The sequence below is a fragment of the Symphalangus syndactylus genome, chromosome 22 (assembly GCF_028878055.3).
Source record: "Symphalangus syndactylus isolate Jambi chromosome 22, NHGRI_mSymSyn1-v2.1_pri, whole genome shotgun sequence".
In the NCBI taxonomy this organism is placed as follows: domain Eukaryota; kingdom Metazoa; phylum Chordata; class Mammalia; order Primates; family Hylobatidae; genus Symphalangus; species Symphalangus syndactylus.
In genome coordinates this window covers 14,646,855-14,661,382 of record NC_072444.2, presented here as the reverse complement: position 1 = coordinate 14,661,382, position 14,528 = coordinate 14,646,855, and the positions used below count along the sequence as shown (strand labels likewise).

Genomic DNA, 14,528 nt, shown 5'->3' with positions numbered 1-14,528 from the left:
TCGGTTCAGCAAGTGCCCCTTCTGAGAGCCAGGCTTGTTGGAGGCTCTGGCCGCCAGGCACTCACTCACCTTTTATTCCAAGAGACAGACTGGGGAAGCCCCTGGAAGAAACTGGCAGCCTGAGGGTTACAAGTGGAGACTCTGTAGCCGGCCTGGGTTCAAACCCCACTTCTGCCATTTATTAGCTGTGTTGATTTCATTTAACCTCGTGTGTGTGTGTGTGTGTGTGTGTGTGTGTGTGTGTAACAGGGTCTCACTTTGTCACCCAGACTGGAGTGCAGTGGCACAAACACAGCTCACTGCAGCCTCTACCTCCTGGGCTCAAGCAATCCTCCTGCCTCAGCCTCCCAGGTAGCTGGGATCACAAGCCTGCACCGCCATGCCTGGCTGACTTATTTATTTTTCGTAGAGATGGGTTTCTGCCATGTTACCCAGGCTGGTCTCAAACTTCTGGGTTCAGGCAATCCTCCTGCCTCAGCCTCCCAAAGGGCTGGGATTATGGGCTTGAGCCACAGTGTCCAACTCATTCAACCTTTCTTATGCCAATTTCCTCATCTGAAAAACAGGCATCATATGTGATTGTACCAAATGAAATTGCTATTTTTGTAAGTCAGAAACAGTTAAATATTGACAGTTTCATAAGGTATCAGCCTAATAATGGCACTTACCTGGTGGGGTTGTTAGGAGGATTAATTGGATCAAAAACTATGAAGTGCCTAGAACAAGGCCTATGCTGAATGTCTATTCAATAAGTGTTTACTAAGCATCTACTGTATACCACCTTCACATAAGTATTCCAGAGCCAAAATTCTAAAGCAAGAGCTTATAGCTTAGGGTCTAAAGACCCCTAGAGCTTCCAATACCCCAAAATTATATGTGAGATATGGGAGCATACACACACACAGGAATACTTTTCCAAGGAGCAGATTCATAATTTTCATCAAATTCTCAACGACATTCAAGACACATAGTAATGCTATTATGTGTTCGATAAGCACTTATTGGGCACCCACTGTGTGCTAAGCCCTGGGATTCAGCATGAACAAGACAGACACAGCCTCGGTCTTCCTGGGGAAAAGGGTAAACTAAGCCCTCATGGGCAGCAGAGTGTTCCAGAAAGGAGTGTCAGGGGGCTGTGGGCATGCATATCTGGGAACCCTGGTACAAGGTAGAAAAGCCATACAGACATCAAGATCATAAGAGTGGGTGTGGACTCAGGATTGTGGGAGCCTGAGAAGAGGGTACAAGTCTCCCCTGGAGCAATCCAGGCAGTCTTCACAGAAGGGATGGCATTTGATCTGGTCACAAAAAGAAAGAGGAGAGGGTGTTCCAGGTAGAGAGCACAACATGAACAAAAGCATGGAGGCGGGAAATAATGAAGTGTGTCTGAAACTCCTGGGCCAATAAGTCCTGTGAGCGGGCATCTAGGGAGCAGGGAGCAGGGAGCTGGAAGTGAGACCAATCCATGGAGAGCTGGGAATGCCAGGCAGGGGCATGCAGCTTTGTCCTGCAAGCAGCAGAGGCCCTCTTGACCAGTGCTGCTGGCCACAGCATGACGATGGCATCCAGTTGCTTGGCAGTGGAGGTGACCAAGGAGGGTTTGAGCTGCTGTGCTTCCCCTTACCTCCCTGAGTCAACCCATTCCTGTCCTCTGTCCCCATCAGAAAGGGCCTCCCTGAGTCCTGTTGGAAGGGGGGCTGAAAGCCAGTTGTCAAGAACCACAAGGCATATGCATTGTGTCTGAGCAAGCAAGAGGGCATCCCCAGGGAGCCGATGCCCTGGCTTTGAGAAGGCTGCTGGGGAAGGAGGTGGTCATGGCGGAATACTCCAGAAGGACGCATGGACCAGATTCTGGTTGTATTTCATCCAGGAGCCAGTGAACATGGTGATTAGGAGTACTGGCCCCAGGCTCAAGTCTGACAGACCTGGGTTCAAATCCTGGCTGTGCCATTTGCTAGCTGTGTGGCCTTGGCCAGATGACTTAGCCTCTCAGAGCCACAGTTTCCTTATGTGTGAAATGGGAATAATTGTCCTTTCCCCTAAGAGTTGTTGAGTGGAGGGGATAAGGCATATAAAGAGCCTGGCATGGTGTTGGGCACAAAGGGCGCAGTAAGTGACAGCTGCTATTGTGATTCTGTCTGTGTCATTTGGATTTTGCTCAGCCCTATAGACATTGAGTGTCTGCTGTGTGCAGAGCTTTATGCATGTGCCAGGGGAGGGAGAAATCAGAAAAAAAACGTGTGTCCATTTCCTCCTCCCAGGCACTCACAGTCTTGGATGGTGGTTCTTAACCTCTTTGGGGGCCTCAGACTCCTGGGAGACTCTGCTGAAAGTTTTGGAGCCTATGGCCAGAAAAACATATACATGTATAAAATTATTCAAAGTCCAGAGGTCAGGCCAGGCGCCGTGGCTCACGCCTGTAATCCCAGCACTTTGGGAGGCCGAGGCAGGTGGATCACTTGAGGTCAGGAGTTAGAGACCAGCCCGGCCAACGTGGCAAAACCTATTAAAACTCTATTAAAAATACAAAAAATAAGCTGAGTGTTGTGGCACATGGCTGTAATCCCAACTACTTGGGAGGTTAAGGTGGGAGAATCACGTGAACCCGGGAGGCGGAGGTTGCAGTGAGCTGAGATCGTGCCACTGCACTCCAGCCTGGGTGACAGAGCAAGACCTTGTCTCAAACAAAAAAAAAAAAAAAAAAAAAAAAAAAAAAAAAAAATTAATTAAAAAAAATCCAGAGGTCTATACTCAAGGATGGATTTTTTGAGAACTTTTATTTTTGACAATATTTATTTCCATAACTTTTGGACTTTAGAAGGAGCATGAATTACTTTTTGAATAGAAAAGGACAATCATAGTAAATGCATCCCATCTCAGGAGGTTACCAGACCTCCTACTGCTCGTACTTAGGACTGCTAAGTAGCTCACAGACCCAAATTAAGAAACCCTGACCTCAAGGGTTAAACAAATACCCACACAAATAATCCCAAATAAAGCTAATGTGTTAGAGTAGCAGTTGGCAAATTTTTCTGTAAGGGAACAGATAGTAAATGTTTTAGTCCTTATGGGTCTCTCTTGTAACTACCCAACTCTGCTGTCATAGCTTAATAACAGCCACAGGCAAAGGAATGAGCATGGTTGTGTTTCAATAACACTTTATTTACAAAATAGGCTGTAAGCCAATTCGCCAACCCCTATATTACATGTTCTAATGCCTAGATTCCTGGAATGTCTAAAATAGAGGCTAAGAGTGGTCAACTCATATGTCCAAGGTCACACAGCTGAGCAGGGTTGATGGCCTCATGCACCAGCCAGCCAAGCCTTATGGTGACCCAAGGATTTCAACTCCCAACTCCTAGAACTCCTACCTCCAAAGTTGCAGCTCCTGGAGTGGCAGGAGAATGTGAGCAGGATGCTGGAAGAGCCAGAGGAAAGCCTGGGTTCAGGGAGGACCGGGAGGTCTGGGTGTTGGAAGACCAGCTGTCTATCTGGGAGGTGGAAGATAGATGGGTCATCTTTCCCTTCTTTCAAAGCATTTTGCTGACTCAGTGCTGGCTGTTCAGAATTGGGTCTTTGACATCCAGGTTACCTTCTTCCCTTAGTGCATAAAAAAATAAGTGTGGGACAGAAGAGAGGGAGAACAAAAAATAATAATAATAAATTAAAATACGCATCAGATCAGGAATTAAATGCCCCCTGTCTAGCTTCATGCTGATTACCAGAAAATCAGGGATCCAGAAGGGGTTCAGACTTGGCTAGAGGGGGACCTGGGAGGTGGCCCAGCAGCTGTGGACACTCAGTCCCTGGTGAGTGGGGCAGCCCCTTAAGGCTCTGGGGGCCCATTTGGGAGGGCTGGGCAGCTAGAAAGGGACCCTGGGGGAAGAGGAGTCTTGAATTAGGCCTGGAGAGACAAGGAGGGGCTCTCCTCAGCAGAACCCCAAAAACAACATGGTCTGTTGCCTGCTCTTTCTGTATTTTAGTTCCAATTCGCTCCCTTCCTTTTTGCCCCCCTCTTCGTTTACTTTGCACCCCTTGATTCTCTATCACCTATCAATCCGTTTATCCTTCTGTGCCCACACCCATACCAGACATTGCTTATCAGTCCTGCCAGTCTCAGCTGCTCCAGAAAACCACTGTTGATCAATGAGAGTTGAAACAAGAGCTAAGACCTATCTGCCACCCCTGCTGGTCTCTGTTCCCCTCACCTCCTACTCGGTTCACGCCCATCTGCTCAGTAAGACCCAGAGAGGTCAAGTGACCCGCAGGGAGTTGCCCAGTTCTTATGGGGGCTACGTGGGAGTGGATTTCCCTCCATGGAGGGACTGGCTCCCGCTTTTCCTTTTTGTGTGCATCTTGAATCAGTGCATGTGACAGAGCCTGGTCTTGTCCCCCAGTGACCCCAGGCATGAAGATCTACATCGATCCTTTCACCTACGAGGACCCCAACGAGGCAGTGCGGGAGTTTGCCAAGGAAATTGACATCTCCTGTGTCAAAATTGAGCAGGTGATCGGAGCAGGTAGGTGGCTGGTACCCTCACATGTACTATGACCTTAGCCATGGGTGGCGAGACCACCCTAATGTGTACCCTTGGGGCAGAAGGTAGGGTGTGGGACAGGTGCCTCAAAGGACCCCCCAAGGCCTGAAGGTTCAGAATGACCATGAAAGAAGGGCCCTCAAAGGTTATCCAGTAAAACCACCTCACTGACAAAAGAGGAAACTGAGGCACAGGGCTGGGAAGGGGCATGCACAGTGAGTCAGAGATTGAGCTGGGTCTGGAGCCCAGTTCTCTGGACTCTTGGTCCAGTGCTTTTCCTTCCTCCCCCCATGTATCCCAGTGCCTTTCCCCATCTCCCGGGTTCCCCTGCACCCTCACCCACATGCCCAGCCAGGGACAACCAGAGAACAACCATGAGGAATGCATTGTCCTCTCCCAGAGGTGGCTGGGACTTTTCTGGACCCCTGACATTCTTGAAGGGGTTCTGTGTCTGCAAGGATGAGTGGGCCATTGAGAAGAAAATGTACCTGCAGGCCCCGTGAGTGGACGTGACAGGGAACAGGGAGGTGGCCCTTCCACCTGGCAAGTGACATCCTGCCTGTCTTGGTGTTTCTGTCTCAGGGGAGTTTGGCGAGGTCTGCAGTGGCCACCTGAAGCTGCCAGGCAAGAGAGAGATCTTTGTGGCCATCAAGACGCTCAAGTCGGGCTACACGGAGAAGCAGCGCCGGGACTTCCTGAGCGAAGCCTCCATCATGGGCCAGTTCGACCATCCCAACGTCATCCACCTGGAGGGTGTCGTGACCAAGAGCACACCTGTGATGATCATCACTGAGTTCATGGAGAATGGCTCCCTGGACTCCTTTCTCCGGGTAGGGGAAGCCAAGAGGGCCGGGGCCCATAAATGGGGCAGGAAAAGGAATGATGGGCATAGCTTTATGCTGTCAGAGCCTGAAGGGGTCTTGGAAAAGCTCTAGGTCAGGAATGGCTTGCAGGCTGTCACTTTCCATTCCCTTACCCATGGCAGGCACTGCTAATCAATCCCAGCACTCTCATCCACTAAGCCCAGAAGCAGTCCCAGAATTCTTCTCAGTATGGTTCCCCAGGAAGCCACAATCAGTTGATCAGAGTTGGCACACATCTGAAATCTGTCTCCATTCCTGCTCTTAGCCAGCCTTCTCATTATGCACAAACGGGCTCAAAGAGAGGTAGGATTTGCCCAGAGTCACCCAGAGGGTCAAGATGAGGCCTGGACTGGAACCAAGTGTCTTGACCTCTCATCCAGGTTTTCACCAGATTTTGGAGTTCTCCAAAGCGCTATAGGCTGGTGGGAGGAGTTCAGAGCACAAGGCGAACAGAGGAAAGTGTCAAGGTCTCCCAGGAGACCACAGTCAACCAACCAGACAAAGCACCAGACTGGGCATCAGAAGCAGGCCATTGGACCAGCTGCCATTCAGTCAATATTTGTGAAGCACCTAACATGTGCCAGGCACCTTCCATGCACCTTCTTGTATAACCCAGAATAGCCCTGGGAGATGGGTGTGATTTAGGCCCATTTAACACACAGACGAGGAAACTGAGACTCGGAGATATTAGGGCACACGTCCAAGGTGGCACAGCCGAGGAGGAACAGAGCCAGAGTCAAACCAAGCGTGTCTGCTTCAAAGCCTGTGTTCTCACCATCACCCTGAAGTTGGCCTCTGATGGGCCTCTCCAGGGTCCTGAAGCATCTGAGTCCTTCCCCAAGGGAGCCCAGAGCCAGGCTGGCAGGGCCCTGTTCTGGTTTCCCAATGTGAGGGTGATGCAGAGCTCTGATGCCTGCTCTTCTGTTTACTCTGTGTTTTCCCCACTTCTCCCAAAGCAAAACGATGGGCAGTTCACAGTCATCCAGCTGGTGGGCATGCTTCGGGGCATTGCAGCCGGCATGAAGTACCTGGCAGACATGAACTATGTTCACCGTGACCTGGCTGCCCGCAACATCCTCGTCAACAGCAACCTGGTCTGCAAGGTGTCGGACTTTGGGCTCTCACGCTTTCTAGAGGACGATACCTCAGACCCCACCTACACCAGCGCCCTGGTAAGATGGAGGCAGGGAACACGGGAGTCACAGAGCCAGAGAAGAGGGCATGAGTGTCCATCTCTCCCTGCAAGACACTTTCACTAATGCCCAATTGGGCCAAGCACTGTCCTGGGCCCTGGAGACAGGGAGACAGGAACCACAGCTCCTGCCCTCTTGCAATTCCCACACTGGTGGGGAACAAATGTGCAGAGCCATGTGGAGTGACAGGGCTGTAAGCCAGGACAGCCAGTCTTGGAGGCAGAGGAAGGCTTGCCAGAGAGGTTGATATCTGAGCTGAGAGCGGAAGGGCCCGGAAACGTTTGTCAGATGCCATGTTCTCATGGCAAAGTCCTGTGACTGGAATACAAGCTGTAGGGGCAGTGGTAGTGAGCAGTAATGCTGGAGAGGTAGACAGGGCTGGACCTTGGAGCTCCTGGAATGCCCAAGTTCAGGACCCTCTCCTGAAAGCAGCAAGGGTTGTTGAAGGTTTTAAACTGAAAGGACAAAGAGCCCGGAGACGGGTGCAAGTAGGCAAGTCACTTGAGTACTGTGCTGTGTGAGACATGCCTCCTTGATGGGGAGACATAAGGCACAGCTGTGGGATTGAGGGCAGCTGACAATTCTTTGGGAGCTCAGAAAGGCTTTTGGAGGGACTCGAGGATGAGAAGGAGGTTTCCAGATGGCAGAGTGGGAAAAGGCACTTCATGCAGAGGGTGCAGCAGGCGTGAATGCCCAGTGGTCTGAAGCTGCATGGTGAGTTTGGGGCACAATGAGGTGCCTCATGAGATTGGGGCATCACAGGGCACAGGTGGGAGGATTAACAGGTCAGACAGGCAAGCCTCCCACCCACAAACCCTCCTCTTTCTGTCTCCCAGGGCGGGAAGATCCCCATCCGTTGGACAGCCCCGGAAGCCATCCAGTACCGAAAGTTCACCTCGGCCAGTGATGTGTGGAGCTACGGCATCGTCATGTGGGAGGTGATGTCCTACGGGGAGCGGCCCTACTGGGACATGACCAACCAGGACGTAAGTCTCCAAGGGGATGGGCAAGGCCTCTCCAGCCCGCCAGATGGGAGAGGGAAGATCGGTGCTCCTGGCCTTGTGCCAGTCTCCCAGAGTGTGGGACACAGGCTTCTGAGATCATGGGCCTGGCTCCCAGGGCAGCTGCCAGCCTGATGGTGGCTGATTCGAATGTCTGCACAGGACCCTGGACTCTCCAGGGGGTAGGAAGTAGGAAAGGCCACCCATCCACACATCAGCACGTCTTCAGGATACATGCACCTGTGGCCAGCCCCAAATGAGACCACATCTGCCCTTCAGGTGTTTACCACCTAACTGGGGGAAAAGACGATTATTCAGGGAACCAGATGCTATGATCAGGAGCTTTTATAATCAGGTGCTAAATCAGAGTAGCCTGGAGGCACTGAGGCACCGGCGGCATGGGCAAGATCAGCCAGGAAGTGATCACAGGACAAGTGGTGTTCGAAAGGTCGCAGGACGTGGAGACTTGAGAGCTTCCAGTGGGAAAGAACAGTGTGTGCAAAGGCTGAGATGGGCTAATGCGGGGTTGAAGCCAAACCAAGGGATTTCCATTGGCAAAAATGAAGACAGGAAGGACTCGAAGAAACTTCTTACACAGGGAGGGTGACCCACAGTCGAGCTGTGGAAGGTGAATCTGGCCGTGGTGGCAGGACAGGCTGAGAGGGGTGTTTGGATGCATTTCCTTGACAGAGAAGCAGGTGGAGATGGTGGGAGGGAGCCCCAGCCAGGCTTGAGGCCATGGTGTGGGCCCAATGGGGGGAGGTATCTCATACCTGGAGCTGTAAATGGCACTAAAATCAAGCATGTGGCCACATGGGGTCAAGCAATGAGGCAGATTGGGGAGGCCTTGGGGTCATCCAAGCCAGGAGGGGGCTCACAGACGGGAAAGAGGGAGGAGCTGGTGGAATCAGGCACAGGAGGGTCATCTTGGTGGACCCTGGGGAGAAGCTATCTCAGGGCACTGGATTTCCCAAGATTGGCAGAGGGTGGGGCAGGAACCCAGCTGCCATGTCAGATTAAGGGTCTAGATGGTGGAAACCCAGGTCATCCCATCCCTGGGGCCGCCTCCAGGAGGTGAAAGTGGTTGCCACAGCAACTAAATAGGTCAGACGTGCAATGTACTGGGGGCAAGATGGGCCTGGCAGAGGGTAGATGCCCTCAGCCCATCCACCCAACCCCACTCCACTCCTGCATTGTCCCAGGTAATCAATGCCATTGAGCAGGACTATCGGCTGCCACCGCCCATGGACTGCCCAAGCGCCCTGCACCAACTCATGCTGGACTGTTGGCAGAAGGACCGCAATCACCGGCCCAAGTTCGGCCAAATTGTCAACACGCTAGACAAGATGATCCGCAATCCCAACAGCCTCAAAGCCATGGCGCCCCTCTCCTCTGGGTAAGGCCCCGCCCTGGCCCTGCCCCAGCCAGGCCCTGCCCCTCTTCCCGTCTCCCATCCCTTCTGCCCCCACTTCAGGCAAATGCTCTTCCTTACTGCAGCTTGGGATGGGGAAGGACAGGACTAGTGTTTCTTGGGTATCTGCCCTGCCTTAGGGTGCAGGAGAGCAGAGGACACAGACCACCCAGAGGAAGAAAAGGACGCATACCCTGTGGGTGGCAGAGGAGGCATCTTTTAAAGCATGGTCAGAGAGGACAATGAAGAAAAATTACCAAAGGAAGGCCAGGAGAGTTGACTCACACCTGTAATCCCAGCACTTTGGAAGGCTGAAGTGGGTGGATCACCTGAGGACAGGAGTTCGAGACCAGCCTGGCCAACATGGTGAAACCCCTTCTCTACTAAAATTTACAAAAATTAGCCAGCCCCTGATGGCGTGCACCTGTAATCCCAGCTACTCAGGAGGCTGAGGCAGGAGAATCGCTTGAACCCAGGAGGCAGAGGTTGCAGTGAGCTGAGATCGTGCCACTGCACTCCAGCCTGAGTGGCAAGAGTGAAACTCCATCTAAAAAAAAAAAAATTACCAAAGGATCAGAATCTTAGTTCATGAATAGATATGCCTGTCACTAAGTTTCCTTCCTAGCTACCCTCACACTCAAACCTGGACCCTCTAACTTCCATTTATATCCTCATCACACACACACTCACACAAATCCAGTCCTACATGCACAGATGAACACACAATTAGGCACAAACACTCATGCGTGTTCACACACACAGTCTCAGGCTCTCACACCTACACACATCCATAGGCACCTGCACACACACACCCATTCAGGAGTTTGTACTTACCGTACACCCATCTGTGCCCCCACACTGAGTCAGCGTCCCCATGCCCGAGAGACGGGCTCGGCCTGAGGGGTGTTCGCTCGGGGACCTGGTGCCTCCCTTCTCCTCAAGGCTCAAGCCTCCCAGGGCATGGCTCCATGAGGCAGCAGCTCTCCTCTGCCTTCCTTGGGTGGCTGTCACACACTTACTCCTCAGGACCCACAACCCCACAGTGTTTCAGAGGGGCGTCTGGCCAGGTGTCCTTAGGACCCAGGGCTGGCTGTAGCCAGAGACCTTTTGGGCCAAAGTCCTTCCTCCAGCACATTCTTATGAGCAGGAGATCATCGTGCTTTCTTCTGCCTGTCTCTCCTCACCATGACCCTGTGTCAGCCACCCCTAACTCTCCAGATCAAATCCCTCTGAGCTTGAAACCTCATGAGAGCCATTTCACTCCTTGCCAGCCAAGAAGTCATTCCCATTAGCGCCACCAGCCTTAGCTGGGCTTTGGAGATACAGTCTCTGGACAGTCAAAAAGGTGAGCTTCCTATAGCACAAACCAGGGTGGAGAAGGATGGAGAATGGCACTGGGAGAGGAAACTGTGAATAACCAGAATAGTTGGTCTAGCTGAAATCCCTCCTCCTGAAAATAAGCATGGAGCTGCGTCTTCCCCTCCTCACTCCCGAGGTCCAGCCTCTCGGCCATCCCTGCAGCGCCTTCCCTAGACTTCCCAGTTGGCCCCGGCTTTGAGTTCTGAACACACACTTACTCTCAGACACTCACATATATATGCATGCATGTTTCCACCGGTTCAAACCCATGCCTGCACTCATGCAGAAATACTCATGTACATACCCCTTCACCTGTGTTCACGTAAATGGATGCACACGTGCACATTCACGCATACGCAGCCTACAGGCATGTCCCTGCACGCTTCCTGCAAACAGGTGCCCTGACCATCTCTGTCGCCCACCCCCAACCCCAGCATCAACCTGCCGCTGCTGGACCGCACGATCCCCGACTACACCAGCTTTAACACGGTGGACGAGTGGCTGGAGGCCATCAAGATGGGGCAGTACAAGGAGAGCTTCGCCAATGCCGGGTTCACCTCCTTTGACGTCGTATCTCAGATGATGATGGAGTAAGTGCCCAGCCACCTCTGCTTGTCACCTTAGCACCCCCTCTCCACCGGCCCCACTAGCCAAGTGGGGTGATCTGGAGGGTGAGGAATAGATCATGTCCCAGTAGAGAAGCAGGGACCAAGGGGCAAGATGGCCAACTTCGGAGTCACCTGTGGACTGATACCCAGGTCTGCCTGCCACCTACAAGCTCTGTGACCTTGGTCAAATCATAGTACCTCCCTCAGCCTCCGTTTTCTCACCTACACACTGGGGGTTGGTAGGAAGGTTGAGGGAGATATAAAGGAAGCAGGTGCTTAGAAAATGCAAGCTGGCAGCCGGGCGCAGTGGCTCACGCCTGTAATCTTAGCACACTGGGAGGCCGAGGCAGGCAGATCACAAGGTCAGCAGTTCAAGACCAGCCTGACCAACATGGTGAAACCCCGTCTCTACTAAAATGCAAAAAATTAGCCGTGCGAGGTGGCATGCGCCCGTAATGCCAGCTACTCGGGAGGCTGAGGCAGGGGAATTGCTTGAACCAAGGAGGTAGAGGTTGCAGTGAGCTGAGATCACGCCACTGCACACCAGCCTGGGCGACAGAGCAAGACTCTGTCTTGAAAAAGAAAGAAAATGTAGGCTGGCTTACCCCTCCCAAAAGCAGGGGAGAGAAGGCCCCCTAGGGACCCTGATTCCTACTCAAGTGCTCTTCCACCTCACACCATAGTCGCTCCCTCCAGCTGTGGCTGCCTGCCCAATCCCCGCTCCCCACTCCCCACTCCCCAGTACTCCTTGCTTTGCTGTCTTCCTCCCGGGGAAGCCCAGGCAGCTCTCTACCAGGCACAGGGCCCCTTCACCCGCACATTTCCCTAACACACGTGCTTCTCTCCCAAAGGGACATTCTCCGGGTTGGGGTCACTTTGGCTGGCCACCAGAAAAAAATCCTGAACAGTATCCAGGTGATGCGGGCGCAGATGAACCAGATTCAGTCTGTGGAGGTTTGACATTCACCTGCCTCGGCTCACCTCCTCCTCCAAGCCCCGCCCCCTCCACCCCACGTGCCGGCCCTCCTGGTGCTCTATCCACTGCAGGGCCAGCCACTCGCCAGGAGGCCACGGGCCATGGGAGGAACCAAGCGGCGCCAGCCACGAGACGTCACCAAGAAAACATGCAACTCAAACGACGGAAAAAAAAAGGGAATGGGAAAAAAGAAAACAGATCCTGGGAGGGGGCGGGAAATACAAGGAATATTTTTTAAAGAGGATTCTCATAAGGAAAGCAATGACTGTTCTTGCGGGGGGTAAAAAAGGGCTTGGGAGATTCATGCTATGTGTCCAATCGGAGACCAAAAGCAGTTTCTCTCCAACTCCCTCTGGGAAGGTGACCTGGTCAGAGCCAAGAAACACTTTCAGAAAAACAAATGTGAAAGGGAGAGACAGGGGCCACCCTTGGCTCCTGTCCCTGCTGCTCCTCTAGGCCTCACTCAACAACCAAGTGCCTGGAGGACGGGACAGATGGACAGGCAGCCACCCTGAGAACCCCTCCGGGAAAATCTATTCCTGCCACCACTGGGCAAACAGAAGAATTTTTCTCTTTGGAGAGTATTTTAGAAACTCCAATGAAAGACACTGTTTCTCCTGGCGGCTCACGGGGCTGAAAGGGGCTTTTGTCCTCCCGGGTCAGGGAGAATGCGGGGATGCCAGAAAGGTCAGCCTTCCCGAGGATGGCCACCCCCCGGGTCTACAGCTCCAGGTACACATCACGCGCACAGCCTGGCAGCCTGGCCCGCCTGGTGCCCACTCCCGCCAGCCCCCACCTCAAGGACTGATACTGCAGTGACTGCCGTCAGCTCCGACAGCTGCTGAGAAGGGTTGATCCTGCATCTGGGTTTGTTTACAGCAATTCCTGGACTCGGGGGTATTTTGGTCACAGGGTGGTTTTGGTTTAGGGGGTTTGTTTGTTGGGTTGTTTTTTGTTTTTCGTTTTTTTTTTTTTTTTTAATGACAATGAAGTGACACTTTGACATTTCCTACCTTTTGAGGACTTGATCCTTCTCCAGGAAGAAGGTGCTTTCTGCTTACTGACTTAGGCAATACACCAAGGGCGAGATTTTATATGCACATTTCTGGATTTTTTATACGGTTTTCATTGACACTCTTCCCTCCTCCCACCTGCCACCAGGCCTCACCAAAGCCCACTGCCATGGGGCCATCTGGGCCATTCAGAGACTAGAGTGAGATTTGGGTATGGAGGGGGAGGCGCCAAGGTGGAGGAACTTCCCACTCCAGGACTGTTGATGAAAGGGACGGATTGAGGAGGAAGTGGGCTCTGAGGCTGCAGGGCTGGAAGTCCTTGCCCACTTCCCACTCTCCTGCCCCAATCTATCTAGTACTTCCCAGGCAAATAGGCCCCTTTGAGGCTCCTAAGTGCCCTCAGATGGCCAAAACCCAGTTTTGCCTCTGGGAGCCTAAACCAGGCTGCATCGGAGGCCAGGACCCGGATCATTCACTGTGATACCCTGCCCTCCAGAGGGTGCGCTCAGAGACACGGGCAAACATGCTCCTTCCCTTCCCTGGAGAGAAAGTGTGTGATTTCTCTCCCACCTCCTTCCCCCCACCAGACCTTTGCTGGGCCTAAAGGTCTTGGCCATGGGGAAGCCCTCAGTCTAGGGATCTGGCCACAGACTCCCTCCTGTGAGCCAACACAGACACCCGAGCAGAGCAATCAGTTAGTGAATTGAATGGAAATAAACGCTTTAGTTATAACACGACCCCTGTTCTCTGTAAGTTCCAAGGGAGACCCTGGTACCCTTGGGACACACGTGACCCAGGTGCTAAGGGTTGCTCTTCTAAGCAGCCCTTCCTCCCTCAGGCTTCTAGAAAGCCCAGGGCCAGAGAAAACACACGGAGAACGACAGCTCCACGTGGCCTTTCTGGCTCTGGCTTGTCAAAAGCACAGGCAACAAAGGAAGTGAGTTGGAAGTGGCTCAGAACTCAGCCTTCCATATCCTAGGAATCAGGGTGAGCCCCTGCAGGTACATAAGGAGCAGAGAATTGAGGGTGCACTTGAAAGAGGGTCTGGGTGTCAGGTGAGCTGTCATAGTGGGAACGTGAGGGTCTTAGAGTGCCCGTGGACCCCCAGGCAGAGCCGACTCTGGTTTTCTCTGTGCAAATGAGCTCCTGCTCACATTAAAATCAGAATTGTCCACGTGGCAGGAGGAGGCAGGGAGATGGATGTGCCATGGATATCAGGTCTGGCTGAGGAAGGGGAGCCAAGGAGACTACCTCTCGGGACCTTTCCCAGATCCAAGGAGATGGCCAGTGAGAAAGATTCGGGCCACAAGCAGCCAGCTAGAAGCGCCACGGTCAGAGTGAACATCCAGCACAGCCCATCGTCTGTCACTCACCTGTTCCGGGAGCCTGAGCTGCAAAGGGAAGGAAGGGATTAGAGATAAGTGTGGGCCCCCCATGGGGACAGCAGGGCAAGCCACAGGGAAAGCATTGGCAAGTTTCCCACAAACTGGCCGGCAGTGGCCCACTGGCCTTCACTTTGTGCCCCAAAGGTGCCCCACGCGGGTGGCAGCTGTCTCGGCACACAAG

At 52.9% G+C, this 14,528-nt stretch overlaps 1 protein-coding gene across 4 annotated transcripts in view; it reads left to right on the top strand.

Annotated features, from left to right (window-relative positions):
- Window positions 1-13,049, top strand: part of EPHB2 (EPH receptor B2) — a 203,041-nt gene extending 189,992 nt beyond the window's left edge. For 2 of the 4 annotated variants that reach the window (XM_055261727.2, XM_055261725.2), the window contains exons 10-16: window positions 4,398-4,520; window positions 5,121-5,368; window positions 6,358-6,573; window positions 7,431-7,580; window positions 8,798-8,991; window positions 10,800-10,955; window positions 11,825-12,144. In XM_055261727.2, coding sequence (XP_055117702.1) covers window positions 4,398-4,520; window positions 5,121-5,368; window positions 6,358-6,573; window positions 7,431-7,580; window positions 8,798-8,991; window positions 10,800-10,955; window positions 11,825-11,933 — 1,196 coding nt within the window. In that variant the 3' untranslated portion in view covers window positions 11,934-12,144. Of the gene's footprint in view, window positions 1-4,397; window positions 4,521-5,120; window positions 5,369-6,357; window positions 6,574-7,430; window positions 7,581-8,797; window positions 8,992-10,799; window positions 10,956-11,824 lie in introns of all 4 variants that reach the window. The other 2 variants (XM_055261724.2, XM_055261726.2) reach the window with 2 other exon arrangements.
- The last annotated feature ends 1,479 nt before the right edge of the window (window positions 13,050-14,528 follow it).